Source organism: Macrotis lagotis, chromosome X, assembly GCF_037893015.1.
Source record: "Macrotis lagotis isolate mMagLag1 chromosome X, bilby.v1.9.chrom.fasta, whole genome shotgun sequence".
NCBI lineage: Eukaryota > Metazoa > Chordata > Mammalia > Peramelemorphia > Peramelidae > Macrotis > Macrotis lagotis.
Window position 1 is genome coordinate 395,007,184 of NC_133666.1, and position 22,074 is coordinate 395,029,257.

Genomic DNA, 22,074 nt, shown 5'->3' on the forward strand with positions numbered 1-22,074 from the left:
ACTTGAGTTCAAATCTGACCTCAGACACTTAATAATTACCTAGCTGTGTGGCCTTGGGCAAGCCACTTAACCCTATTTGCCTTGCAAAAGCCTAAAAAAAATAGTTGTTGAATTGAAAAGATGTTTTTCTGGGTCCTTTGAGATATACTAACACTAAGACAAAGCCCCTGCCCTTAGCAAGTCCAGTCCCTTACTCTGTATTTCTTATTAGTGATGGACAGATATGTACATCTAACATATCCTATTTTGGAAAGATCTGCTCAAATATCTTGAAATGATTTTGATGTCAATTGAAGGGGATATTATTGGTAACCTTCCTTTCACTATTACCTTCTCTAAAGGGTGATCTGTAGATACTACTTCCACTTTCTTATCACCTATTTACTTCTTAATTCTTTATACTCTTACTCCTACCACTAGGATTTTATGAAAACTATTTTTGAGAAGCATTTTGATTCAATCTATCATTTATATTTCATAGACATGAAGTGGGAAGAAACTTCAGAGGTCATTTGGCCTCATTTCCCAGAAGCTAAATAACTTCTCTGATGTCACACAGGCAATAAGAATCAGAGAGGTAGTATTTGAACACAAGTTTTCTGTTTCCAAAACCAAGGCTCAGGCCACTGTATTATTTATTAAACATTTATTATGTACAAGGTACTAATCATTCAAAAGACCTTGTCTCTGTCCTCAGCAACCTGACAATTTATTGGAGGGTATAAGATGCATACAAAAATATGTTTGATAAAAGGTAGAACTTGATAAGAGCAAAGAAAAATTAGATGAGAATTGAATGATAAAGAGATTACCTAGAGGAGAGATCCAAAGAGTAACTTCATAAATGTTTGATGTTAATTTGGAAATAAGTCACCAAGGATCTGTCCTTGATCCTAAGCTTTTAAAATTGTTTATGAATGACTTGGATAAAGGCACAAATAGCATTATTATCAAATCTGAAGATGGCATAAAAGGAATTAGAATTGGGAAGGAAGAGACAAAACTCTCATTCTTTTGCAGATGACATGATGGTATTCCTAGAAAATCCCAAAAAATCATCTAAAAAAACCTACTAGAAATAATTAGCAACTTTAGCAAAGTCACATGATATAAAATAAACCCTCATAAATCCTCCACATTTATACACACACACACACACACACACACACACACACACAGACACATATATGACTAGCAAGTTGCAGCAGAAAGAGCTAGAAAGAGACATCTCACTCAAAGTAACCTCAGACAAATATAAAATACCTGGGATTCTATTTGCCAAAGTAGACTCAAAAACTTTTTGAAAACAATTATAAAATACTTCTTACACAAATAAAATCAGATTTAAATAGCTGGGCAAACATGAACTGCTCATGGATAGGTTGAGCTAATACAATAAAAATGACAATTCTACCAAAACTAAACTACCTGTTTAGTGCCCTACCAATCAAAATTCCAAAAAAAATTACTTTAATGAGTTACAAAAAGTTGTGAGTAAATTCATACAGAGAAATAAAAAGTCAAGAATTTCGAGGGAGTCAATGAAAGAAGTACGAAAGAAGGTGGCTTAGCCTTACCAGATCTAAAGTTTTATTATAAAGCGTCAGTCATCAAAACTGTCTGGTATTGGCTAAGAAATAAAGTGGTGGGTCAGTGGAATAGGTGCAATAGCAGGAAATGATTATAGTAATCTGTTGTTTCATAAACTCAAAGAGGCCAGCTATTGGGATAAAAACTCTCTCTTTCAGTAAATCTGTTGGGAAAATTGGAAGTTAGTATGGAAGAAACTTAGATTAGACCAAGATAAGATCAAAATGAATACAGGATTTAGACAAAAAAATATAAGCAAACTAGAAGATCAAGGAGTAGTTTACCTGTCATATCTATGGAAAGGGAAGCATTTTTATGACCAAGGAAGAGATGGATAATATCATTAAAACCAAACTAGATAATTTTGATTATGTTAAATTAAAAAGCTTTTGCACAGGCAAAATGACTGTAGCTAAGATCAAAAGAAATGTAAATTGGGAAACAATTTTTACAATTAGTATTTTTGACAAAGGACTCATTTCTAAAATATACAGAGACCTGAGTCAAATTTTCTAAAAAACAAGTCATTTTCCCAATTGCAAAATAGTCAAAGGATATGCAAAGGCAATTTATAGATGAGGAAATCAAAGTGATCCACAGTCATATGAAAAATTGCTCTAAATCATTACTTATTAGAGACATGAAAGTTAAAGCATCTCTGAGGTACCACCTCACACCTCTCAGACTGGCCAATATGACCAGAAAGGACAATGGTCAATGTTGGAAGGAATTTGAAAAATCTGGGACACTGATGCGGTGTTGGTGGAGCTGTGAACTCAGACAACCTTTCTGGAGAGTAATTTGGAATTATGCTGAAAGGGCAATAAAATGTGCATACCCTTTGATCCAGCAATACCACTCCTGGGTCTATATCCTGAAGAAATAATGAAAAAGGGTAAAAACATCACTTGTACAAAAATATTCATAGCAGCCCTGTTTGTGGTGGCAAAGAATTGGAAATTAAGTGAATATCCTTCAATTGGGGAATGGCTTAACAAACTGTGGTATATGTATGTCATGGAACACTATTGTTCTATTAGAAACGAGGAGGGATGGGAATTCAGGGAAACCTGGAAAGATTTGCATGAACTGATGCTGAGTGAGATGAGCAGAAGCAGAAAACATTGTACAAGCTAACAGCAATGTGGGGGTGATGATCAACTTTGATGGACTTTCCCATTCCATCAGTGCAACAATCAGGGACAATTTGGGGGCTATCTGTGATAGAGGATACCATCTGTATCCAGAGAAAGAATTGTGGAGTTTGAACAAAGACCAGACTATTACCTTTAATTTAGAAAAAAAAAAAACCCTGTTATCTTATGTAATTATGCTTTCTCTTATACTTTATTTTTCTCTCATCACATTTAACTTAGATCAATGTATACATGGAAACAATGTAAAGACTAACAGAATTCCTTCTGTGGGGGGTTGGCAGAGGGAAGCAAGAATGGGGGGAAAATTGTAAAACTCAAAATAAATAAAATCTTTTTTTTTTGTTTTTTGCAAGGCAAATGAGGTTAAGTGGCTTGCCCAAGGCCACACATTAGGTTAATTATTAAATGTCTGAGGCTAGATTTGAACTGAGGTATTCCTTACTCCAGGGCTGGTGCTCTATCCACTGTGGCACTTAACTGCCCCCTAAATAAAATCTTTCTAAAAAAAAAGATGGCACAAAGTGGAAAGAAAGATCTAGCACAGAGTTAAAATTCCCAATGATCTAGACAAGCTGGAGCATAGGTTGACTTTAATAAGGTAAAATTTAATGGGGATAAATGCAAAGTTTTACATGGGTTCAATAAATCAATTTCCCTAGTATGATATGGAAAAACCATGATTAGACAGTAATTACCTTAAAATATGGGTTTTAAACTATAATATATGAGTTAACAGAATAATATAGTAACTGAAAACCAAAACAAAACCAAAGAATTCAAGTGAAGTGATCTTAGGCTGCATTGAGAGATCCCTAATGCCTAGTACATGCTACCCTACCCAGGTAAGACCACAAATGGATTGCATTTACTATCTTATCAGTTAAATTTACATTATTATTTAAAGACAGACCCTTCTTTTTCTTTTTCCTTATCCTAATTCTCCATCTAGAATGGGGGCACTGATTGTTCAGTTTTGTTGACTCTCAGGGTGTTGAAAGGGAAGCAGAGTTGATCAATGACTTCCCATTCATCTGATTAAAACAAAATGTTAGTATTGGAAGAAATCTTAAAGATCAACTAATACAAACCTACCATGTCACATAAATTTAAAACAGGACCCAGAGATATTGTGACTTCACTAAAACCACACAGTTAGCAATAGAGTTGGGAAAAGAACCAAGATTTCTCACATCCCAATTTGGTTCTAATCTATGCTATTTATCTACCTTCTCCTTTATCCCTGCAATATTTGACACTGTTGATCATTCTTCTTTTGGAGCTCTCCTTTACTCATTTTTGTGACATTCAACCATTTTTGCTCTCCTTTGACACATTTTCTTGGTCTCTTTTGCCATCTCCTATTTGTTATTCTCTCAATGGAAGCACACTTTAGATCTCTGTCCTTAATCCTCTGCTCTTCTCTGTTGCTGCTTTCTTCTTCCCTTTTCATGGCTTTAGCTATTTTCTCTCTGTGTGGGATGGGGGCAAGGTTACCCTCTTTAGTCTTGGCTGAATTTCTCCTAAGCAATAATATTACATCTTTTGTTACTTGTTGAAAATTTCTACTTGACAAAAATAAAATCAGAAGGGACATCAGAGGTCTTAAATTCATAGAATGTAACAGCTGGAAGACATGGGTCATTTAGTCCAGATTGTCCTGGAGAGTAGTCCCCATTATATCATACCCTACAATTGGTCATGCAACTCCTTTTTCATAACCTCCACTGACAGGGAACTTCCTTCTGGGTAGCCTGTTTCATTTTGGGTTGCTCAAATCATTAGGAATATTTCTTAAAATTGAGCCAAGCTTTTTCTCTTTCACATCTTGCTCCTTAATTGTTTCAACATAAGTGCTTTGCAAACATTAAAATGTTTTATAAATGATAACAGTTATTGTGATGATACATCAAACCATCATTCCAAACTAGTGTGGTCTCTTTCCTGATTTTATAACACTTTATAATGGAAGTCTCATGGTTTCATATATCAGTTCAGCTATTAAGTTGTATCTATTCTTTCTTTTCTGTGTTTCTTACAGAAATATCTTTCTTTTTTTTCTACAACTACTATCCTAGTTAAGGCTTTTCCCACTTTATACACTGACTATTGCAAAGGGCTCTTTATTAGCCTTTCTGTAGTATCTACTCTCTTTTGCTTCCTCCAAATTCCACTCACTCCTACACACTCTGACCAGGTGAGATATAACATAGAACCTTGCACATTCTTGCCAAACAAAATAAAACAAAACCATAACCCTTCAAACATACTATCCATGGTCTATAAGATAAAATTCAAACACATATTCAGGGTTCTGTACAATTTGGCATCAAACCATCTTTCCATTCTTATCTACCATATCTTCTCTCCAGAAACATTTTGCTTCAGATAGAATGTCTTGTTTCTGTATTATCTGCAGGTTCCCTAGTTTAGATTCTTTTCCCCACTGGTTTGTTTCTGCAGATGTACCCTTCCTGTAAGGTCTACTTCTGTTAAGTCCCCAGAACCTAACCATACTAGGGGTCTAAAATTAAAATGCTGCCTTATATTAAGTTTAATTAAATTTTTATATGGGCAAATCTTTGCTTTTCAACTAGAAGGCAATTTCATGTGGGCAGTGTCTGTAATTGTTACTTCTTTGTTTCATCCTACCCTCATGGTGACTAAAAAAATGGTGCTTACTAGAGTTTTATTTTTTGGTCATTGATAAATAATCATTTCACTTTAATTATGTCTGATTTCTATATGCAGGATTCTACTTCAGTATATTAGACATATCTATTTTTGGAATTTAATTTTACTTCCATCTGGAATGTCATCCATGAAATTAGTGTTATAAGCAATTGGCTTCAGAATTGTGGAAATTGTTTATATTGTAATAGGGATCTTGTTTGGTTTAGAAAACTAATACATTTAGAAGAAAATAGAAGTTTCCTCTCCTGCTTTTTTGGAATATCTGAATTAGAAAGAAATTTCTGAGTGGAAGCATGAGTTTGAACTGGTTCAAACTCTCACTTAAGGAGGCAACACACGGGTTGCTGAGTGGGGGCAAATCAGAAGACGCTATCCTTCTGCAGCCTGGGAGTGCATAAGACTGTCAAGTCCTGGCTGTGTTTGACTAATGTTGATTAAGGGTGAAGAGGTATTCTGGTGCCCCCTAGGGGATGCCGGTTTATCGCTCCCTATCAGGAGACTGGGTCTGTGGTAGTCACTCTCATTGATTCACAGAACAAGTAGTCATACAGGTAAAATGGTAAAATAGGAGAACTCATTATCTCATGTCCAGTTCATTGCACTTTTGGATGGTTTTAGATGCTATGAGGTTTTCCCCTAGTATTAAGCTAATATTTGCTTCTCTGCATTTCCATTTACCTTTGAATATTCTGTCATTAGAGATTTAGTTCAATGTTGTCATTTTATAGATGAGGAAACTGAGGCTCAGAGAGTGGAAATGACTTCCCCCCAATTCCATTGCCTTACCTCTTCTACCCATGTCTTTACAGAAAATGACTATATGTGTAGAAGACAACATAAGTCAGACTTTTTTTTGATATTGGTTAGTTTTGCTGAGTTGAATTTTTCGCCTTTATAATTCTGTTACAAAGAATGATTTTTCTGGCAGAGTAAGGAAGAGGAATGAATATATTAGGAAATGTGGGTGATGAAAAAAACAAAAGAGATCAATAAAAATCTATTTAAAAAGCCAACAGCACATTACCTCTCTAGTATTCAAGGACATAATTAACCTACTCTGTCAAGAGGGAAATGTGATTTTCAGAAGTTTATGTGCCCTTTCTATGGAGCAAAGAGACTCTCCCTAACCTTTCCTCTTGAGATTTAGTCTCCTTTATCTAATTGCTTTTTGGATATTTCTAACCTGCATCATATGTACACTCATAATCTTTCCTCTTCCAAATATCCACTCTGCACAAGCTAGATCCTTTCTCGGTCCCACATACAGTCAGCTGTCAAATTATATTAGTCCTTCCTTGCATTGTAATTCTTTCATCTGCCTCTCTTTCAATTCTTTAGGTCTTTAGGACTGAAAGAGACTTTTGATTCAACTCTTTCATTTTACAGTTGAGAACACTGCAGTTCTGCTCAATAAAGTTACTTGTTCTAGATTGCACTGGGTAAGTAGGAGAACCTGCCATATCTAGGATGTCAAAATTACTGTTTCTTTGCATTGCATCTTGCTGTCCATCCTAAGTCTGGTCTGGCTCTTCATCGTATTTCAGCTGAGGTATTTTACTAGCCTTCTGAGAAATCTCCCTATGTTTAATCTCCCCCCCCCCCCATTTGCCACTAACAAATCATGTCCTGAAAACATTTGCTGTGTAATTGTCTTTTTTTTTGCTAAAAAGACAAAACTTTAAAGGTTCTTTAAAGGTTCCTTATTGTCTTCATCAAAAAAATCTAAACTCCCCAGACTATCTTTTAAATACTCCTACATCTCTACTAATTTCCCACTAATCTTTATTTTTCATAAGCACATCCTGTCCTCTTTCCCCCTCTTCATTCAAACTAGCGCATCTATGATTCCTTAAATAAAATATAAATTCTTTTCTTCCTATATTGTGGAAAAAATGTACCAAGTCATTTAACCTCTCTCAAGTCTCAATTTCTTCATCTGTATAATGAGAATAATAGCCTTTACCCCTCCATAGTTAATATTTATCAAGTAATTTGCAGTTCTTAAAGTGCTACTTATTATTATGATTGTTGTTATTCTTCCTTTCTTTTAGAAAAATACCACAGATCTTATTGGCATAAGAAATTTCGAGTACTTAGAAAATGCTTCTTACTGATGCAAACCTGCAAGTACTCAGCAAGGGATAATCTTTATATATATATATATATATATATATATATATATATATATATATATAGCTTTAGGTTTATTGTTATGCATCTTATATTTGATAACTCTCTATTATATTCAACAGCTCAAGACCCCACAAACTTTTTTCTGTAACTAACATAAAGAAAAATTATGGAATTAAATTAGTGCAGAAAATACAGCACTGCAGAAAATAATATTCACTAAACTTAAGCCTGCAAGAAGACTATTCCTGATAGTGACTCTCCATTCAATTAGTAACTGAAGATCTTCTTGATTTTTTATTGCAATGGAGATGATGGTATTTTATTTACTTTCAGAATTTGCATAATTTAGAATAAATCTAAATCTCTTTGTATCTTTGTTGGAATCAAGGTTTAGGGTGTCATTTCCCAAGAAAAGTGGTCAAAGAGGAATTAGAATAAAATGTGTTTATATAACTTACTATGTTCTCCTTTAATTATCAATATTGTATTTTTTTTTTTAGTTTTTTTTGCAATGCAAAGGGGCTTGCCCAAGGCCACAAAGCTAGGTAATTATTAAGTGTCTGAGACCGGATTTGAACCCAGGTACTCCTGACTCCAGGCCGGTGCTTTATCTACTGTGCCACCTAGCCGCCCCCAACATTGTATTTCTTAGGTAGGATTTTTTTTTTTGACAAGTTATAATCTTAGACCGCTTGCTAGGATGTATTGAGAGAGGCTCAGTGATATGCCCAGGGTCACATAGGCATTATATGATAGAGGGAGGACTTGTAACCTGACCTCACTGACTCTTAGGCTATAGCATCTGCTCTCCATGGCATTACTTTTAAAGTAATGGGCTCAATGCAAAAGGTCAATCTGAGCAATGCAAGCATAAAGCCCCCTCTTTCCTAAGGCATATTAAAAATAACCTGAAACATTGAATAACTCACATAATTTGCCTTAATTATCTTCTTCAGTTCTGAATAGAGAAAAACCACAAAATCATTCCATTGAATGGAACTGGGAGGCAGAAGAAGCAACCTCAAAGATGAGTATCTCTGAACCCCAAATCTGAATTCTAATTTCTTTGGAAAGGAGGAAGAAGAATACAGCTTTTCCAAAAACAGAAGCCCAGCTGTAGTCTCTTTAATGAGAATTTAATGCTTCCCCCCCCCAAGAACACTAATCTAATTAACTCAGTGTAATCTAAGAGTGAAAAAAATCAATTAATGATTTTAAGAAGGATAGCATTTCCTATTAATTAGCTGAACTTTCTGCTAATTAAAACTTTGCCATGAGGATATAATCTATAGTGACTTTTTCCTAATAAATAATTCAGACAGGTGGGAGAAAATGAAATGAACATAAAGATTTTATAGGATTCTATAATGAGTTATTCATTGGCACCATCATTCCAGTTGATGAGACATTTTGAGCCAAATTGTAAATTTCCAGTCCAATTAAATTGCTCATATTGATATGACTGCTGGGGTGGAGAGAATGTTCCAGAACCTATCATTTATTCACTTAGAACTAGCTGCTAGGGGACTTCTTACAAGAGTATCCAAACCATTTTACATTGACTTCATTGATTTGGTGCTCCCCCCCCCCCCATATTTTGATGCCTTGCAGAAATCAAATGGAGGCAACAGCAACCATAAGAACTCTGGGTCTAGAATGTGTAGATTAAAAATATGAAAGTGGTTTGTATCTTCAAAGCACCAACCATATGAGTAAAGTATTTGGGGGAATGGTAAAAAGGCAGTGGGAAGATTGTGGACTTGGTGTTGGAAGACCAAATTTTGTGTAACTCCTATTCATACCACCTGTTAGCCATGTGACCTGTGACTGAATTTTTTAATCTGTAAAATGAGAATAATATAAATCTGAGAGTTGCAAAAACTATCAAATAAGATAGTTTTTGTAAAAATGATATATAACTATTAATTATGATAAACTATTGCTTTGATTTCCTATGCTTCAGGTCTGTTCCTGATTTCCCTCTACTTTAGTTTACTTACCTGTAGATACCAATGGGCACCAAAGGTGATATTCTGTAATGTTGATCAAAAAAATCAACAGTTTTCACAGTTTAACCCAGCAGTTTTCAAAGTGTGGACATATAGAAGCACCTGTGATGCTTTTCTGGGGATATAAAAGGTCAAGGCCATTTTTTTATAATAATACTAAGAAATTTTAGTTTTTGTGATAAATAAATGAAAATTATGTGGGCATGCTCAAATCATTTAAAAAAGTTTAAAGGGGGTTTGAGAACAAAAAATTAGAGAATTTTTGGTTTAAGCTCAGTGAATCTTTAATAAATCTGAATTCACAATGAACTCGAATTATGATTTGCACTCCACTTTTAGGAGGAAGATAGAAAAGACAACAAAATGAACAACATAAATTAATTGACCAAAATACATTGCCATGGAGTTTCCTTGGTTTAGTGTAGATTCAGGCTCATTGCTACACTAACACCACAAAGTCATCATTGGTTTTAGATTTGTGATCTTGGAGTCAATATGAGAACTTCAGGTCCCAATAATAGATAAAATGGTATACAAGAGTATAATTGATGAAGTAAGGAAGAAGCCTGATTTTTTAAGAAAATTTTCAGCAACAGAAGAATTTGTTGGTTAAGAAATCTCAAATAGCCAGAAAACTCTAATCTGTGGATTCTCCACTTAGTTTTGGTTTCAGTGTATTCATTTCTATTTATTTATTTGTTTATTTATTTGTGCATATTTGTATTTGACTTTTCTCCTTTAAGCAAAAGTAGAGCAGGGATATTGCTTCTTGTTCCTTTTAAAGCTATTTATTAGTTCTTAGCTCACAGTTGAGCACACAATAGGTTCTTTTTTTTTAGATTTTTTTTTTAAGGCAATGGGGTTAAGTGGCTTGCCCAAGGCTATACGGCTAGGTAATTATTAAGCATCTGAGGTCAGATTTGAACCTAGGTACTCCTGACTCCAAGGCCAGTTCTCTATCCACTGCGCCACCTAGCGGCCCCCTACACAATAGGTTCTTAATAAATGCTACAGTGAATCTTACCAGTTAATGGCTAAAGGAGGCACTTGGAAGAGGAAAATGTTTAAGGACTCTTCCAGCTCTAAATATGTGAGCCTGTATGATCCCATGGTGTGTGCATAGATTATCAGTGTTCAAACTAGCATGAAGTCATCAAATCATTGCCCCTGGGCAGTTTCTTGTTGTACACATCTCCCCACCTGCCAATTTTTCTCCATTTTCCTTAAGAGGTCAATGGCTATATCTTGACTCCACCCTTTTATACTTCCCCCTTTCCCTCCCCATCAAAGTAGCCTTCAGTAACAGAAAACTCATAATGACCCCCTGTCCTTGAGTGCAACGGCCATGCCTCAAGTGACTTTGAATGCTATGATTTAAGGAAAAACACTCATAATGGAATGAAATGTTACTTTTCTTAAGTGAAACAAATCGCCAATTAAGATCTGGAGTTCACTAGCCCAAGGCACAACCATTTACCCCCATTAGTCTTTGAGAAGATTATCTGAAAATCTCAAAATGAATTGCAGTAGGAGCCAGTAGGATGTGTGGAGGAAAATAATGGGTGTTTAAAATGTTTAAATATACCTTTCTTCTTTCCTCTGCAGCTTCCAGCTTCTTCTGGATCTCCTCCAGAGACACATCTTTCTTCTTAGGAGATGCTAAAGTTCGTGGAGCTTCTGACACTGGAGATGGTGGCTTTAGGATCAGCTCAAAGGCCTGGCCAGAAGCTCGTTTGTTAATCTGCTTCACTTCCATATCTGAGAAATGAATGTAGAGCAGAAAATTTTGAGGATGTATAGCAGGAAAAAGAAAATAATTTTGATGATTATGATAGCATTAATAATAATAATTCACATTCATCTAGCACTTTATCTTTATGTAAAGTTTATGCTTTATAAAAAATCTGACCTACAAAGGGCAAATGGGGACATTTGAATTTGAACTGGAACAGAAGGGGCCCTGAGATTTTCTATGTGATGTTCTAGAAATATAAATCCACATGGCATAATTATGAATCCATTTGACCAAGATAAATATTTATAGCTTTACAGAAAGATGACAGGATTTAAGGGGAGTAGGTTAGTAGGAGGCCCACTTAGAAGAAAGCCCTGTTCTTACATGGTGTTTAATTTTGTTTATTTGCCTAAGGAATAAATATGAGCCACTTCATGAAGATGAAGTAGCATAAATTTGCTCTTTGGTAATTGTCATGACTGGAAACATCTTAAGACCACTTCTTAAATAAAATTAATTAGGCATTCTAATATGCAGAGTCTGGGAATTACAAGCATATTTATTGGAACCAGAGAGCAAGTCACTTGACCTCCCTAGTCCTTGACCTCCCTAGTCCTCAGATTTTTCATCTTATTCTGCTTTTTAAAGTGTCTTTTCCCTCACTCCATTATTTGTATTAACCTGAACTTTCATTTACTGCAGCAATTTATTCTTATTCCTTAATACCTTACCTTCTTAAGTACCAATCATCTTCATCAATTAATCAATCAAGGGATATAATAGAGGGATATGTGCTTATTACATTAATAAAATACTAAGATTCAAATCAATTTTATAATTTCCAAATAATATTCAATTATATATTTATATCTGTATTTGTATATGGAATTCAGACGTGATTTCATCAGAATTAAGTACTGCCATTGAGTCAAATCTTGTCAGACAGCTGGATGACACTGCTCTGGATCTGGAGTTGGAAAGACTTGACTTCAAATGTGACCTGAGATCTGTCTAGATAACCCTGGACAAGTTACTTAACCTCTGTCTGCCTCAGTTTACTCATTTATAAAATGAGGACAACAGTACAGCCTACTTCATTTGTGATGAAGGTCAATTGGGATCATTCCTCACCACCAATGTAAATTAGTGATTTCTTGGTAACTTAGGACATTGAAATCATAGATGGGGAACTGGACAGGATTTTAAGTCATAAGTACAATTCCTTCATTTTAACAGATTAAATATCTGAGACTGAGTAGTCTTAGAAGATCAGTGCTTGGGGCTCTGAGAGCTTAATTTCCTATGGTCATGGAACTAATACATGTCTGAGGCAGGATTTAAGCCAAAATCTTTTTGATTATAATTAGGATAAATAATGACTTTTACCATATCTCTAAGAGGCAGTAATTCAGTTTCTGATCAAATATTTTTGGGAAACAAGACCTCAATCCTTTATGAGGCAATTCATTGCTTTTTTTTAAAGATATACTTCATACACATCCCAAATAAACCACACTGACTCTCATCTCATTCTATTATATAGAATGTGAATATATTTTGTATTTAATTGTATAACTTATGCTATATTATAATTTGTTCATTTATTTAACATCTGTCTTCCTACTTATTCATTCATTTATTTATTTATTTGGATTGATTACATCTTGAGGGAATTTATTCTATTTTTTGATATTTTTGATATTTTTCTCACTTATTTAGTGGTATAAGAGAGACATGGGATCTCAAAAGTCACCCAGCCCAAATTTCTTATTAATTAATTCAACTTCTTATTGAATACTTCTACTGATAAAGAAACTCAATCCTTTAAGCATCAATTCAATCTTTTTGGGGAAGTTTTGGGAAGTTCTGCCTCATATTCTACTCTAAATATATTTCCTTGAAACTTTCATTTGGTTCTGCAGTCTGGGAAAGACTCTATTTGTTCCCTTTTTTACACGATAGTCCCTCAAATAATTGAAGATGGCTTTGACATCATCTCAAATACTTCTCTTTTCAGGGCTAAATAGCTTCATTGTTGTTATGCATTCCTCATATGAAATGGTTTATATTCTCTCCTGATTGCCCTCCTTTGGACACTTTGGTTTGCCAGTCTACTCTTAAATGATAGTGTCCAGAACTATACCCTTCACTTGGTTATTTCTAACTAGGATAGTTCATAAAACCATTACTGCCTTTCATTTGGTTACTATGAATCTATCAATGCTTCCTGAGATTGAATTAACTCCCTATCACACAGTTATGCATCTTATGACTTCTTTCACATGACCTGCTGTGAAACTGTGTCTAATTTTAAATTTATGCAAATAAATTTATATAAGTACAAAATTTTACATTTATCACTGTTAAACTTCACAGTGTTGATTTTAGTCTATCATTCTTTCCTTTGTGAATGAAAACTTCTCCAAATTATTTGTATCTGTGATTACATAGGTCTGACTTTATTGACATAACCTATGATTCATAATAAACACTTTGTTAGGGTGTGTTTAGTAATTGGACATTTTACACTTTGACAGAACAATGATCTACTATGTTCATAGTGATGACTAGAGATATGTGATATTTTATGACCAATGTCTTCTGAATTTTCAATGAAAAATTAAATTAAAAGGTTCTATAAGATTTTTAGTGCTGAATGGATCTGATTACATCCTAATTCTTCAAAAAACTGGAAATCTATGTATAGTAACTTTTTGTTAATTTATCAGTCAACACAAACTTAAGTAGCTACTACATGCCAGGCATTTTACAAATATGATTTCATTCTCACAACAACCCTGTATGGTAGGTATTATCATCTTCTCTATATTATAGCTGAGAAAAATAGAGGTTAAGTAACTTGTGTGATGTTGTGTAACAGATTACTGTCTGAGATCAAATTTGAACTCAGATCTTCCTGAGCTACCTCTCTTAACATTCAGGTGCTCTGGGGTTATAAATAAAAAGAATAAAATTATCCCCACTCTACAGGATCTCAAATTCTAATGAGTGAGACAAGTATGAATAATGTATGTGGTATAAATATAAATTGAATAAAAACAGCTTTATACAAAGTAATGTTGGAGCGAGGTGTTTGTGTTTGTGTGTGTGTGTGTTTGTGCATGTGTGTATTTGTGCATAGTTATCAGGAAAACCTTCAAGAAGAAAATGATACTTTAACTGCTTCTTTTTTTTTAATTTTTAAAAATTTTTTAAAGTCCTTTCTTATTTTATTTTTTAGGTTTTTGCAAGGCAAATGGGGTTAAGTGGCTTGCCCAAGGCCAAACAGCTAGTGTCTGAGACCGGATACTTTAACTGTTTCTTAAAGGAAAGAGGGACTCCAACGTAGAATAAAGGAGAAAGTACATGTCAGGCTTGTGAGATGGACTGTTAATCAGTCTCATGATGCTAATAACTTGAAAATTAATACCTATAGTGTTTCAAAACAGTTCAATTTCAAGTTTAAGTTTAATTTAGTTTTAAGCTTAAAACTGCACTATAGGACTTTTTGGAAACCATGTTTGTATGTGTATATACTATTTATATGAAAGTTTATGAATGTTATTTCATAAGTTTAAGTATATATATATATATATATATATATATATATATATCTTAGTTAACTGATGCCTAAAACAGAGAAAAATTAGTACAAAATATTCATGTATTAGGGGAATTAGTTACATTTTGATAAGGAAGGATTGATATTTGTTAATTCTTCACAATAATGGAAAAGTCCTTATGTAAAATGAAGTTCCTTTCTTATGCATCATATACATTTACATATTGCTATAAATTGTATCTTTTATTCCAGTCCCCTGAGATTTTTCCTCCTTGTTATTGTGCTCATTTCTTAACCTTTGCATGCCATATTTAGCAATGTTTGTTAATATCCCTGTTTACTTTAAAATTATCCAAGAGCAGTCTCCTTGAAAGGCTAGTAAGAATTCCTTCTTAAGAGATGACTAGATCCTCCTTAAGTGTGTCCACTGGAAGAGTTCCCTACATAAACCGTTAGAAATAAATACTGTGTTCTAATATCCAATGAGGATCGAACTCTGGTATTTTGATTAGGGTAGGGGTTAGTTCTTAAGCCTCCTGTTTCAGCAGTTGTTACTAAATTAAAGCATCTGCAAATGAACTGATGAATGGCTCTAATTCTTAATGTCCTTGTGTTGGCTGAATAGTAGATATACAAATAACTTGCAATTCTGGAAGAATTTTTTAATGTGCCACAAGAGATTTTGTGCCATGCATCAAGGATGTCAAATATTTAGAAGCCTCATGGACAAATACAATAAGAAATCTTATAAATTAATTAAGTTAACAATTAAGTTCCCTCCCCCTAAAATTAAGAGAATATTCTCCTATTTTTATTTAGGGAATGTTGACTAGGAGTAATGATGAGGTTTCAAGTTCTTTTTGAAAATATGAAGTTTTCACTGAAAAACTTATCTATGTCTCTGTCTATAGCTATTTTAGATAGGAAGGAATAAATTAACACACATTTACATAAAAATAAAATTCTTCTTGACTATTTGATGAAAGTGAAGGTATAGTTGTGGAAGTGGCATGGGGAAGTTAATGTACTATATAGGATTAGGACTCATAATCAGGAGATTTTTTTTCCCATTAGTACCTAGCATTGTCCCTTACACATAGTAGATTTTTATTTTTTTGTTGAATAAATAAATGAAACCCCAATCCTTGTTCTAGCTTTGTTATCACCTTGAAGTTGGGCATTAGGTAAGTCAGGATCCCTCTCTAAGCTTTAGTTTTCTCATTTATAAAATGAAGTAAAATGATTTCTCAGGTTCCTTCTATCTTTAAAATTCTGTTTCAAAATAGATTTGAAACAGATATGTGTTCTTAACTTAGATGTTATTTCCAAACAAAGCAGCTAGTTAGCACTTATTATGAATGTTCTACCATTGATAGAATTCTCAACAGGATAATGAATAATGTGATAGATGAAGAAAAAAGTCGGCCCCAATATTAAGTTTTAAAAAAACAAGGGAGAGTAGTAATATAGGATGTGGGCCTCTTTACCTTCACTTAAGATGTCTATGTTTTAGACTAGTTCAAGCAATCTGGTTGAATAGATTATTTTGAATTTCATGACTATTGAGGTGAGATTAAGCAATGCATTTGCAATTAAAGAATTAAAACCTATTGATGGTTGGGTTTCCTCCAACTCTCTTTATTTGGGTAACTCTCTGGATTGGTGAGTCCTTTGGCAGTCTGCTGAAATCCTTTTTTGACTGCTTCCTGGAATAATGATTTTAGGTACAAAAAATAAAGTATGTATAATTATAGAGGAAGCAATTTTATTGAAATAAAGAAGTATTTTTCCATCCAAATTCCTGAGTCTCTTCATCCCATAAAGTTTCTCTGGGCTGCTTGGGGATCCATGGACCCCAAATATGAACTCCTGTTTAAATGAAACTAATTTTCTTGTGGGTCCCTACCAGCTTTCTGCACTAATAATCAAAATATATTTGAGCATTTTTCAAAGACTAAATAGTTTTTACTGAGGATTTCCTCATTTTGCATTTGCAGTGAAAAGTTTGTTCTTGAACATGGGGGTCACTCTAATTATGGATTAATAAACTACTTAGAACAAATAATTAATAAAAGGATGAATGGTTAGAGTGATAGAGACAAATAGAGACAGATAGAAATAGGGACAAATAGATGACAAAGAGATAAACTTAGACAGATGGAGATGGAGCTATAGAGAGATAGATAGACTGACATTAAAAAGTGGGAGCATTCCTTGATGCTATTCAGATAGGATTATTGTGGTTAATTTAGCCGGAGCAGTTGCTAGTAACAATGCAGTTCTGCTTCTGATGAGGCTTTAATGTGATATTATTAGAACCAAACACAAAATGCAACAAGCTATAGGCAATCAATAAGTGCTAATAGCCTAGAAACAGTAAATCAATTTTGAGATTTATAGAGTATTGATTTAATTATAGTTGAAAATGGGACAAAGAAATGAATGATTTCCCAGGCTTCTCAATGATCTAGGAAGCAGAGTAACTTTTGCCATAGGCTACTCACCATCATATGTATAGATGTTGATGTTGCGAGGTTCAGGATAAAAACAAGAGCAGATCAGTGACAGCATGGACAGCTCCTTCATTTTTTCCTTGTAGGCTGAAATTAAAAAAAAAACAACAAAAATGGTGTGAATGAATTTTCATTTTCAAATTCTCTGTCTTTAAAAGTCTACTTGTTAATTTATTTGTAGAATGATTCCTGGCACATCAAACTGCTATCTTTCAGATAGCCAGTCAGTAAACAAGCCATTTTATAGTACGTTCTTCTATGTGTTACGCTTAGACTGTGCTAACTATTAGGATGATAAAGAAAAGGGAAAAAAAACCCCTGCTCTCTAGGAGCTCACAGTCTAAGCCCAAGGAAATATGGAAACAACTAGGAATTTTAAGGATATGTAGATGATAAATTGAGGGTAATCTAAGAGGGAAAGCTCTAGCATTAAGAGAGAACAGGGAAGAGTTCTTATAAAAGGTTAGATTGGTCTGAGACTTGAAAACTGGGAGGCTAAGCTGTAAGGACACCAGTGCCACTGGATGGCAGAGTATGTTCTGTTCTGGAAGGAATAAGAAATATGGCAATATGAGAATATAATGAATTCATGTCTTTCTAATACATTTTGTGGGAAACTAACAGCAGTAAACTGCTATCCCTAGTAGATTATGGCTAAATCCTCATAAAACAGAAGGCTATTGCTACATTCCTCTTTTTATTAATTTATTCAATTGAAAAAAAATGGTTCCAATTTTATCAGTAGAGTGTAAGTTCCTTGAGGACACAGACTATTTTTGTGTTTCTATTAACAGTGCTTTTCACAATGCCTTGCATCCTGGAGGCATTTAATAAATGTTTACACTAGATTTAAGCAGCAGCAACTTGCCTGTTTATCCAAGCTTGGATAAATAAGCTGTGATGAATGAAAGAAGTGTTATGGAGAGTGATGTGGGTAGTCTAGATAGATAGATGGACAACAGGAGAGGCTGGATATTATAGACCAGCTGCAATGGTTCAGGTCGAAAATGGTCAGTCTGATTGAGGGAATGAGAATAGCAGCAAAGGAGAAAGGAAAGGAAGGAATGCAATACATAGCAAAAAAGAACTTGTTGATTCTAACTTCATGAAGGAGGTGAAGAAAGAGGGAAAAATAAGACTACTTCAAAATGTCACACTTATATAATGAGCTACCGCATTAGCTCCAAAGAAATCATTGGTGTAGTTTTGGAAGGCATCCCTGGAGAAAAGGGACATGAGATGGGTCTTAAATAAGATTCAAATAATCTGGTTTGGGGGCAAGAGGATAGGCATAAACAATGAAAAGCATTTTTTAAGAAAAATGCAAAGCCCAAAAAGACAAAACAAATATAGTTATGTAGTAGGAAATAATGGTGCTAATAAGTTTTAACTGTCAATAGTGCAATTCCAAGTGTTGAGTGAATGACAATGCTCCTTAAAAAGTTAGGTTAATAGAATATCCACATTCCTTTCAAAATATCCTAGCATAAAGTGGAGTAGGGAGCTTTCTTGAAACTTCTGGGAGATGATAAGTAATTTCATATAATCTTTTCCACAGTTGATTGCTCTTGATATTAGCTATTAATATTTGAGAAAAAATTTCTTACTGCAGTGAATTAACTTCATATTTGGCTCACATGAAGAATATTGATACTGGAGCAGTATCTACTTAGCCAAATGACATAGGAATGTGAATTTTTTTCCTCCATTCTTCCAAATCGTTATCATTAACCATGCCCATTTTATCCTGGTTTTCAAGCAGATCTTCATTGCTTAACCATTATTGAACAAGAAAGTAATGTTTTATTGATTTTAATAATAAAGAAACTGAGTCTTACATAGTCTAGTTCTAAAACCTGTGATTCTAAGATGCATTTTTCCTCCTGTATTGTTTTTGCAACTTATATTTTAGATAAATATCACTAGGAGACCATAGTCCTGTTCCTTGTCCCAGGCCCAGGGATAGAAAGAGAGGGTACCATGATAAAGAGCTGCAAATTTGAGGCGGGAAGAAAGACTGGAAGAAAATGGGATGGGGGAAGCTTTGATGAGTTTTTGGTTCACTTCTCTTTCCCATTTGTTAAAGGAATTTACAGAATATTTATTGAATATTATAGAATATTTCTAGTGACTAGAAAATTCTCAGATCAGAATTATTTGTGCTAAGGGAAATTTAGGATAAGAAAACTTTTTTGTCTAAGCTATTTGGGCATTTTAAGAATAAGCATTTTTTTTGACCTAAGTGATCCTCTATTATTCTATTTCATTATCCTATGTACATTAATATATTTTATTCTAAAATTTTTAATTTACAGCTTGTTTGTTGACATAAAAAAACCAAGTATACCAAAACAGTGGATCCCTAATTTTGTATTGAAAGCAGTAAGTTTCTATAACACTAAACAAATCAGTCTTTCTCTTTCTTCCACTTTTCTACTCTCCTTTTCATTTTTTTTTCTCTCTCATTCTGATTGTCTCTTAAAGGAGAAAGTATTTGTGGAAGGAAGGTAACCATAATTTACATCTGACATATGTGTGTGTGTGTGTATATGTATATGAAATATTAAAATTGCAATCAATTACAGTTAATTGAGTCAGTGATAGATTTAAAAGCCCAGAAAACAATAATGATAACAATATAAGATTTTTATCTATATAGAGTAGATAGAGCATTGACCCTGGAATTCAAATGTGACCTCAGACCCTGACGTGTCTGTGTGTGTGTGCGTGTGTGTGTGTGTGTGTGTGTGTGTGTGACTGTGTGGCCCATGGAAAGTAATTAAACTGTCCTTTCCTCAGTTTCCTCAACAGTAAAATAAAATAAAGAAGGAAATGGAAAATCATTCTAGTAACTTTGCTGAGAAAAGCCCAAAATGAGGTCAAAGAGTTGGACACAACTGAAATGATTGAAAAAAATTTGTAATAATAATAATAATAATAATAATAATAATAATAGCATTTATATAGTGCTTTAAAGTTTGCAAAGAGCTTTACAAATGTTATCTCACTTGATTCTCATAAGAATCCCCATTTTAGGGGTGGCTAGGTGGTGCAGTGGATAGAGCACCAGCCCTGGAGTCAGGAGTACCTGAGTTCAAATCCAGCCTCAAACACATAATAATTACCTAGCTGTGTGGTCTTGAGCAAGCCACTTAACCCCACTTGCCTTGCAAAAACTAAAAAGAAAAAAAGAATCGCCATTTTATAGAAGAGGTAACTGAGGCAGACAGGCTAAATGATTCACCCAAAGTTACATAGTTGGTATGTGTTTGAGGCTAGATTTAAATTCAGCAAGAATAGCATTTATGCATCGAAGTGAAACTGAAAATTGGGGCTTTTGACCACTAATTCAGGGTAAATTCTCACGATAAAAAATGATGCAGATAATGGAAATTACATATTTTTATTGGAACTATTTGAATTATTTCTTCAACTATCCATTTTAATTGGTTTGAGTAAATGTAACCATAGATATGGGTTTTTACTCTTACACTCGCTCTAATAATCTCTATAATTCTAAATCCTCAGGTTTTATATCTCCTTAAATTACTCAAGATCGCCCAGCATGAAAAAGGTAATATTAACACTGTGGCCTACTTTTTCTGCCCTCAGTGGTGTTTTTCCTATATAAGTTGACTAGACTGATAGTATGGCTAAGTAGAGAGAGCATTGGCCTTGTAAATTTACTGTGTCACCTTGGGTAAATCAGTTAATTTCTCCCTGCCTCAGTTTCCTTATCTGCAAGAAAGGGACTAATAAAACTGATTATTACTGATTACACATGGCTGGAGTGGCGAAATAAATGAGATAAAAACAAGCAAAGCATACTTTACAAACCTATACAAGATGTCCACAGACTTAGTGAAGTTAATAAGTTTAAACTACTCTAAACCTTTTGGGACACTGTATAAATGTCAAGTATTATTATTATGTAGCAGCCTTTTAGTTTCATAGTCATTGGGTTATAGAAATATCAATGTTTCCTATGTAGAAAGTGTTACTTCTTTTACGGTTGTCTAGTTATTTTGAGTGTAATACATAGCAATTGCTATCAGCTCTGTTTACTAAAATATGAAAGGTCAAGGAGAAATATTCTAGAAAATTCTGAATTTCAAAATTCACAGATATACTATTCATAGTCAGATGAAACTGAGGTGCCATGATTTAGTCAAAAGGGTACAAATTAAAAGTGGATATTGGAACGGAAACCTGAGATCTGAGTTTGACACCGGGTTCTAACATTTACTAGCTCTGGGAATCTTGGGCAATGAATTTCATCATTCAATATTATTAGTAAGAGTGCTCTGCAAATCTGAAAATACTATGTAAAGTGGAACTCACCTTCTATTTTCAGAAATCTTGGCTATCTTAATAATAAACTTACTTGATTGACTGATAGTATATTGGAATTTATGTTTCCCCTTCAACTCTTCCCTCTTAATTACTTGTGTCCATTTTAGTAATATGTTTTCTTGATAAGTTCTAGTCATTGAACTTGAATCCAATTTTGCTTCTTTTCTTTGGAAGGACTTCTAGATAAACTCACCTTATAAAGAATAAGATTAGATAAAAAGGACAATGCAAGGTACAATGGGATTGGCTGTGAACTGTAACTCTATTTACAATGGCCTCTGAAGAGATTTCATTGGAAAAGATTTCATTGTTGAGTTGTGGAGATAAATCT

At 34.0% G+C, this 22,074-nt stretch overlaps 1 protein-coding gene across 1 annotated transcript in view; it reads right to left on the minus strand.

Annotated features, from left to right (window-relative positions):
• The window catches only part of STMN2 (stathmin 2), a 42,034-nt gene extending 24,562 nt beyond the window's left edge, over window positions 1-17,472 (minus strand). Inside the window, exons 1-2 of the mRNA XM_074200833.1 lie at window positions 17,382-17,472; window positions 11,166-11,338 (exon numbers count right to left, since the gene is read on the minus strand). Of these exons, the coding sequence (XP_074056934.1) occupies window positions 11,166-11,338; window positions 17,382-17,463 (255 nt within the window). The 5' untranslated portion in view covers window positions 17,464-17,472. The remainder of the gene's footprint in view (window positions 1-11,165; window positions 11,339-17,381) is intronic.
• Between the last annotated feature and the right edge of the window lie 4,602 nt (window positions 17,473-22,074).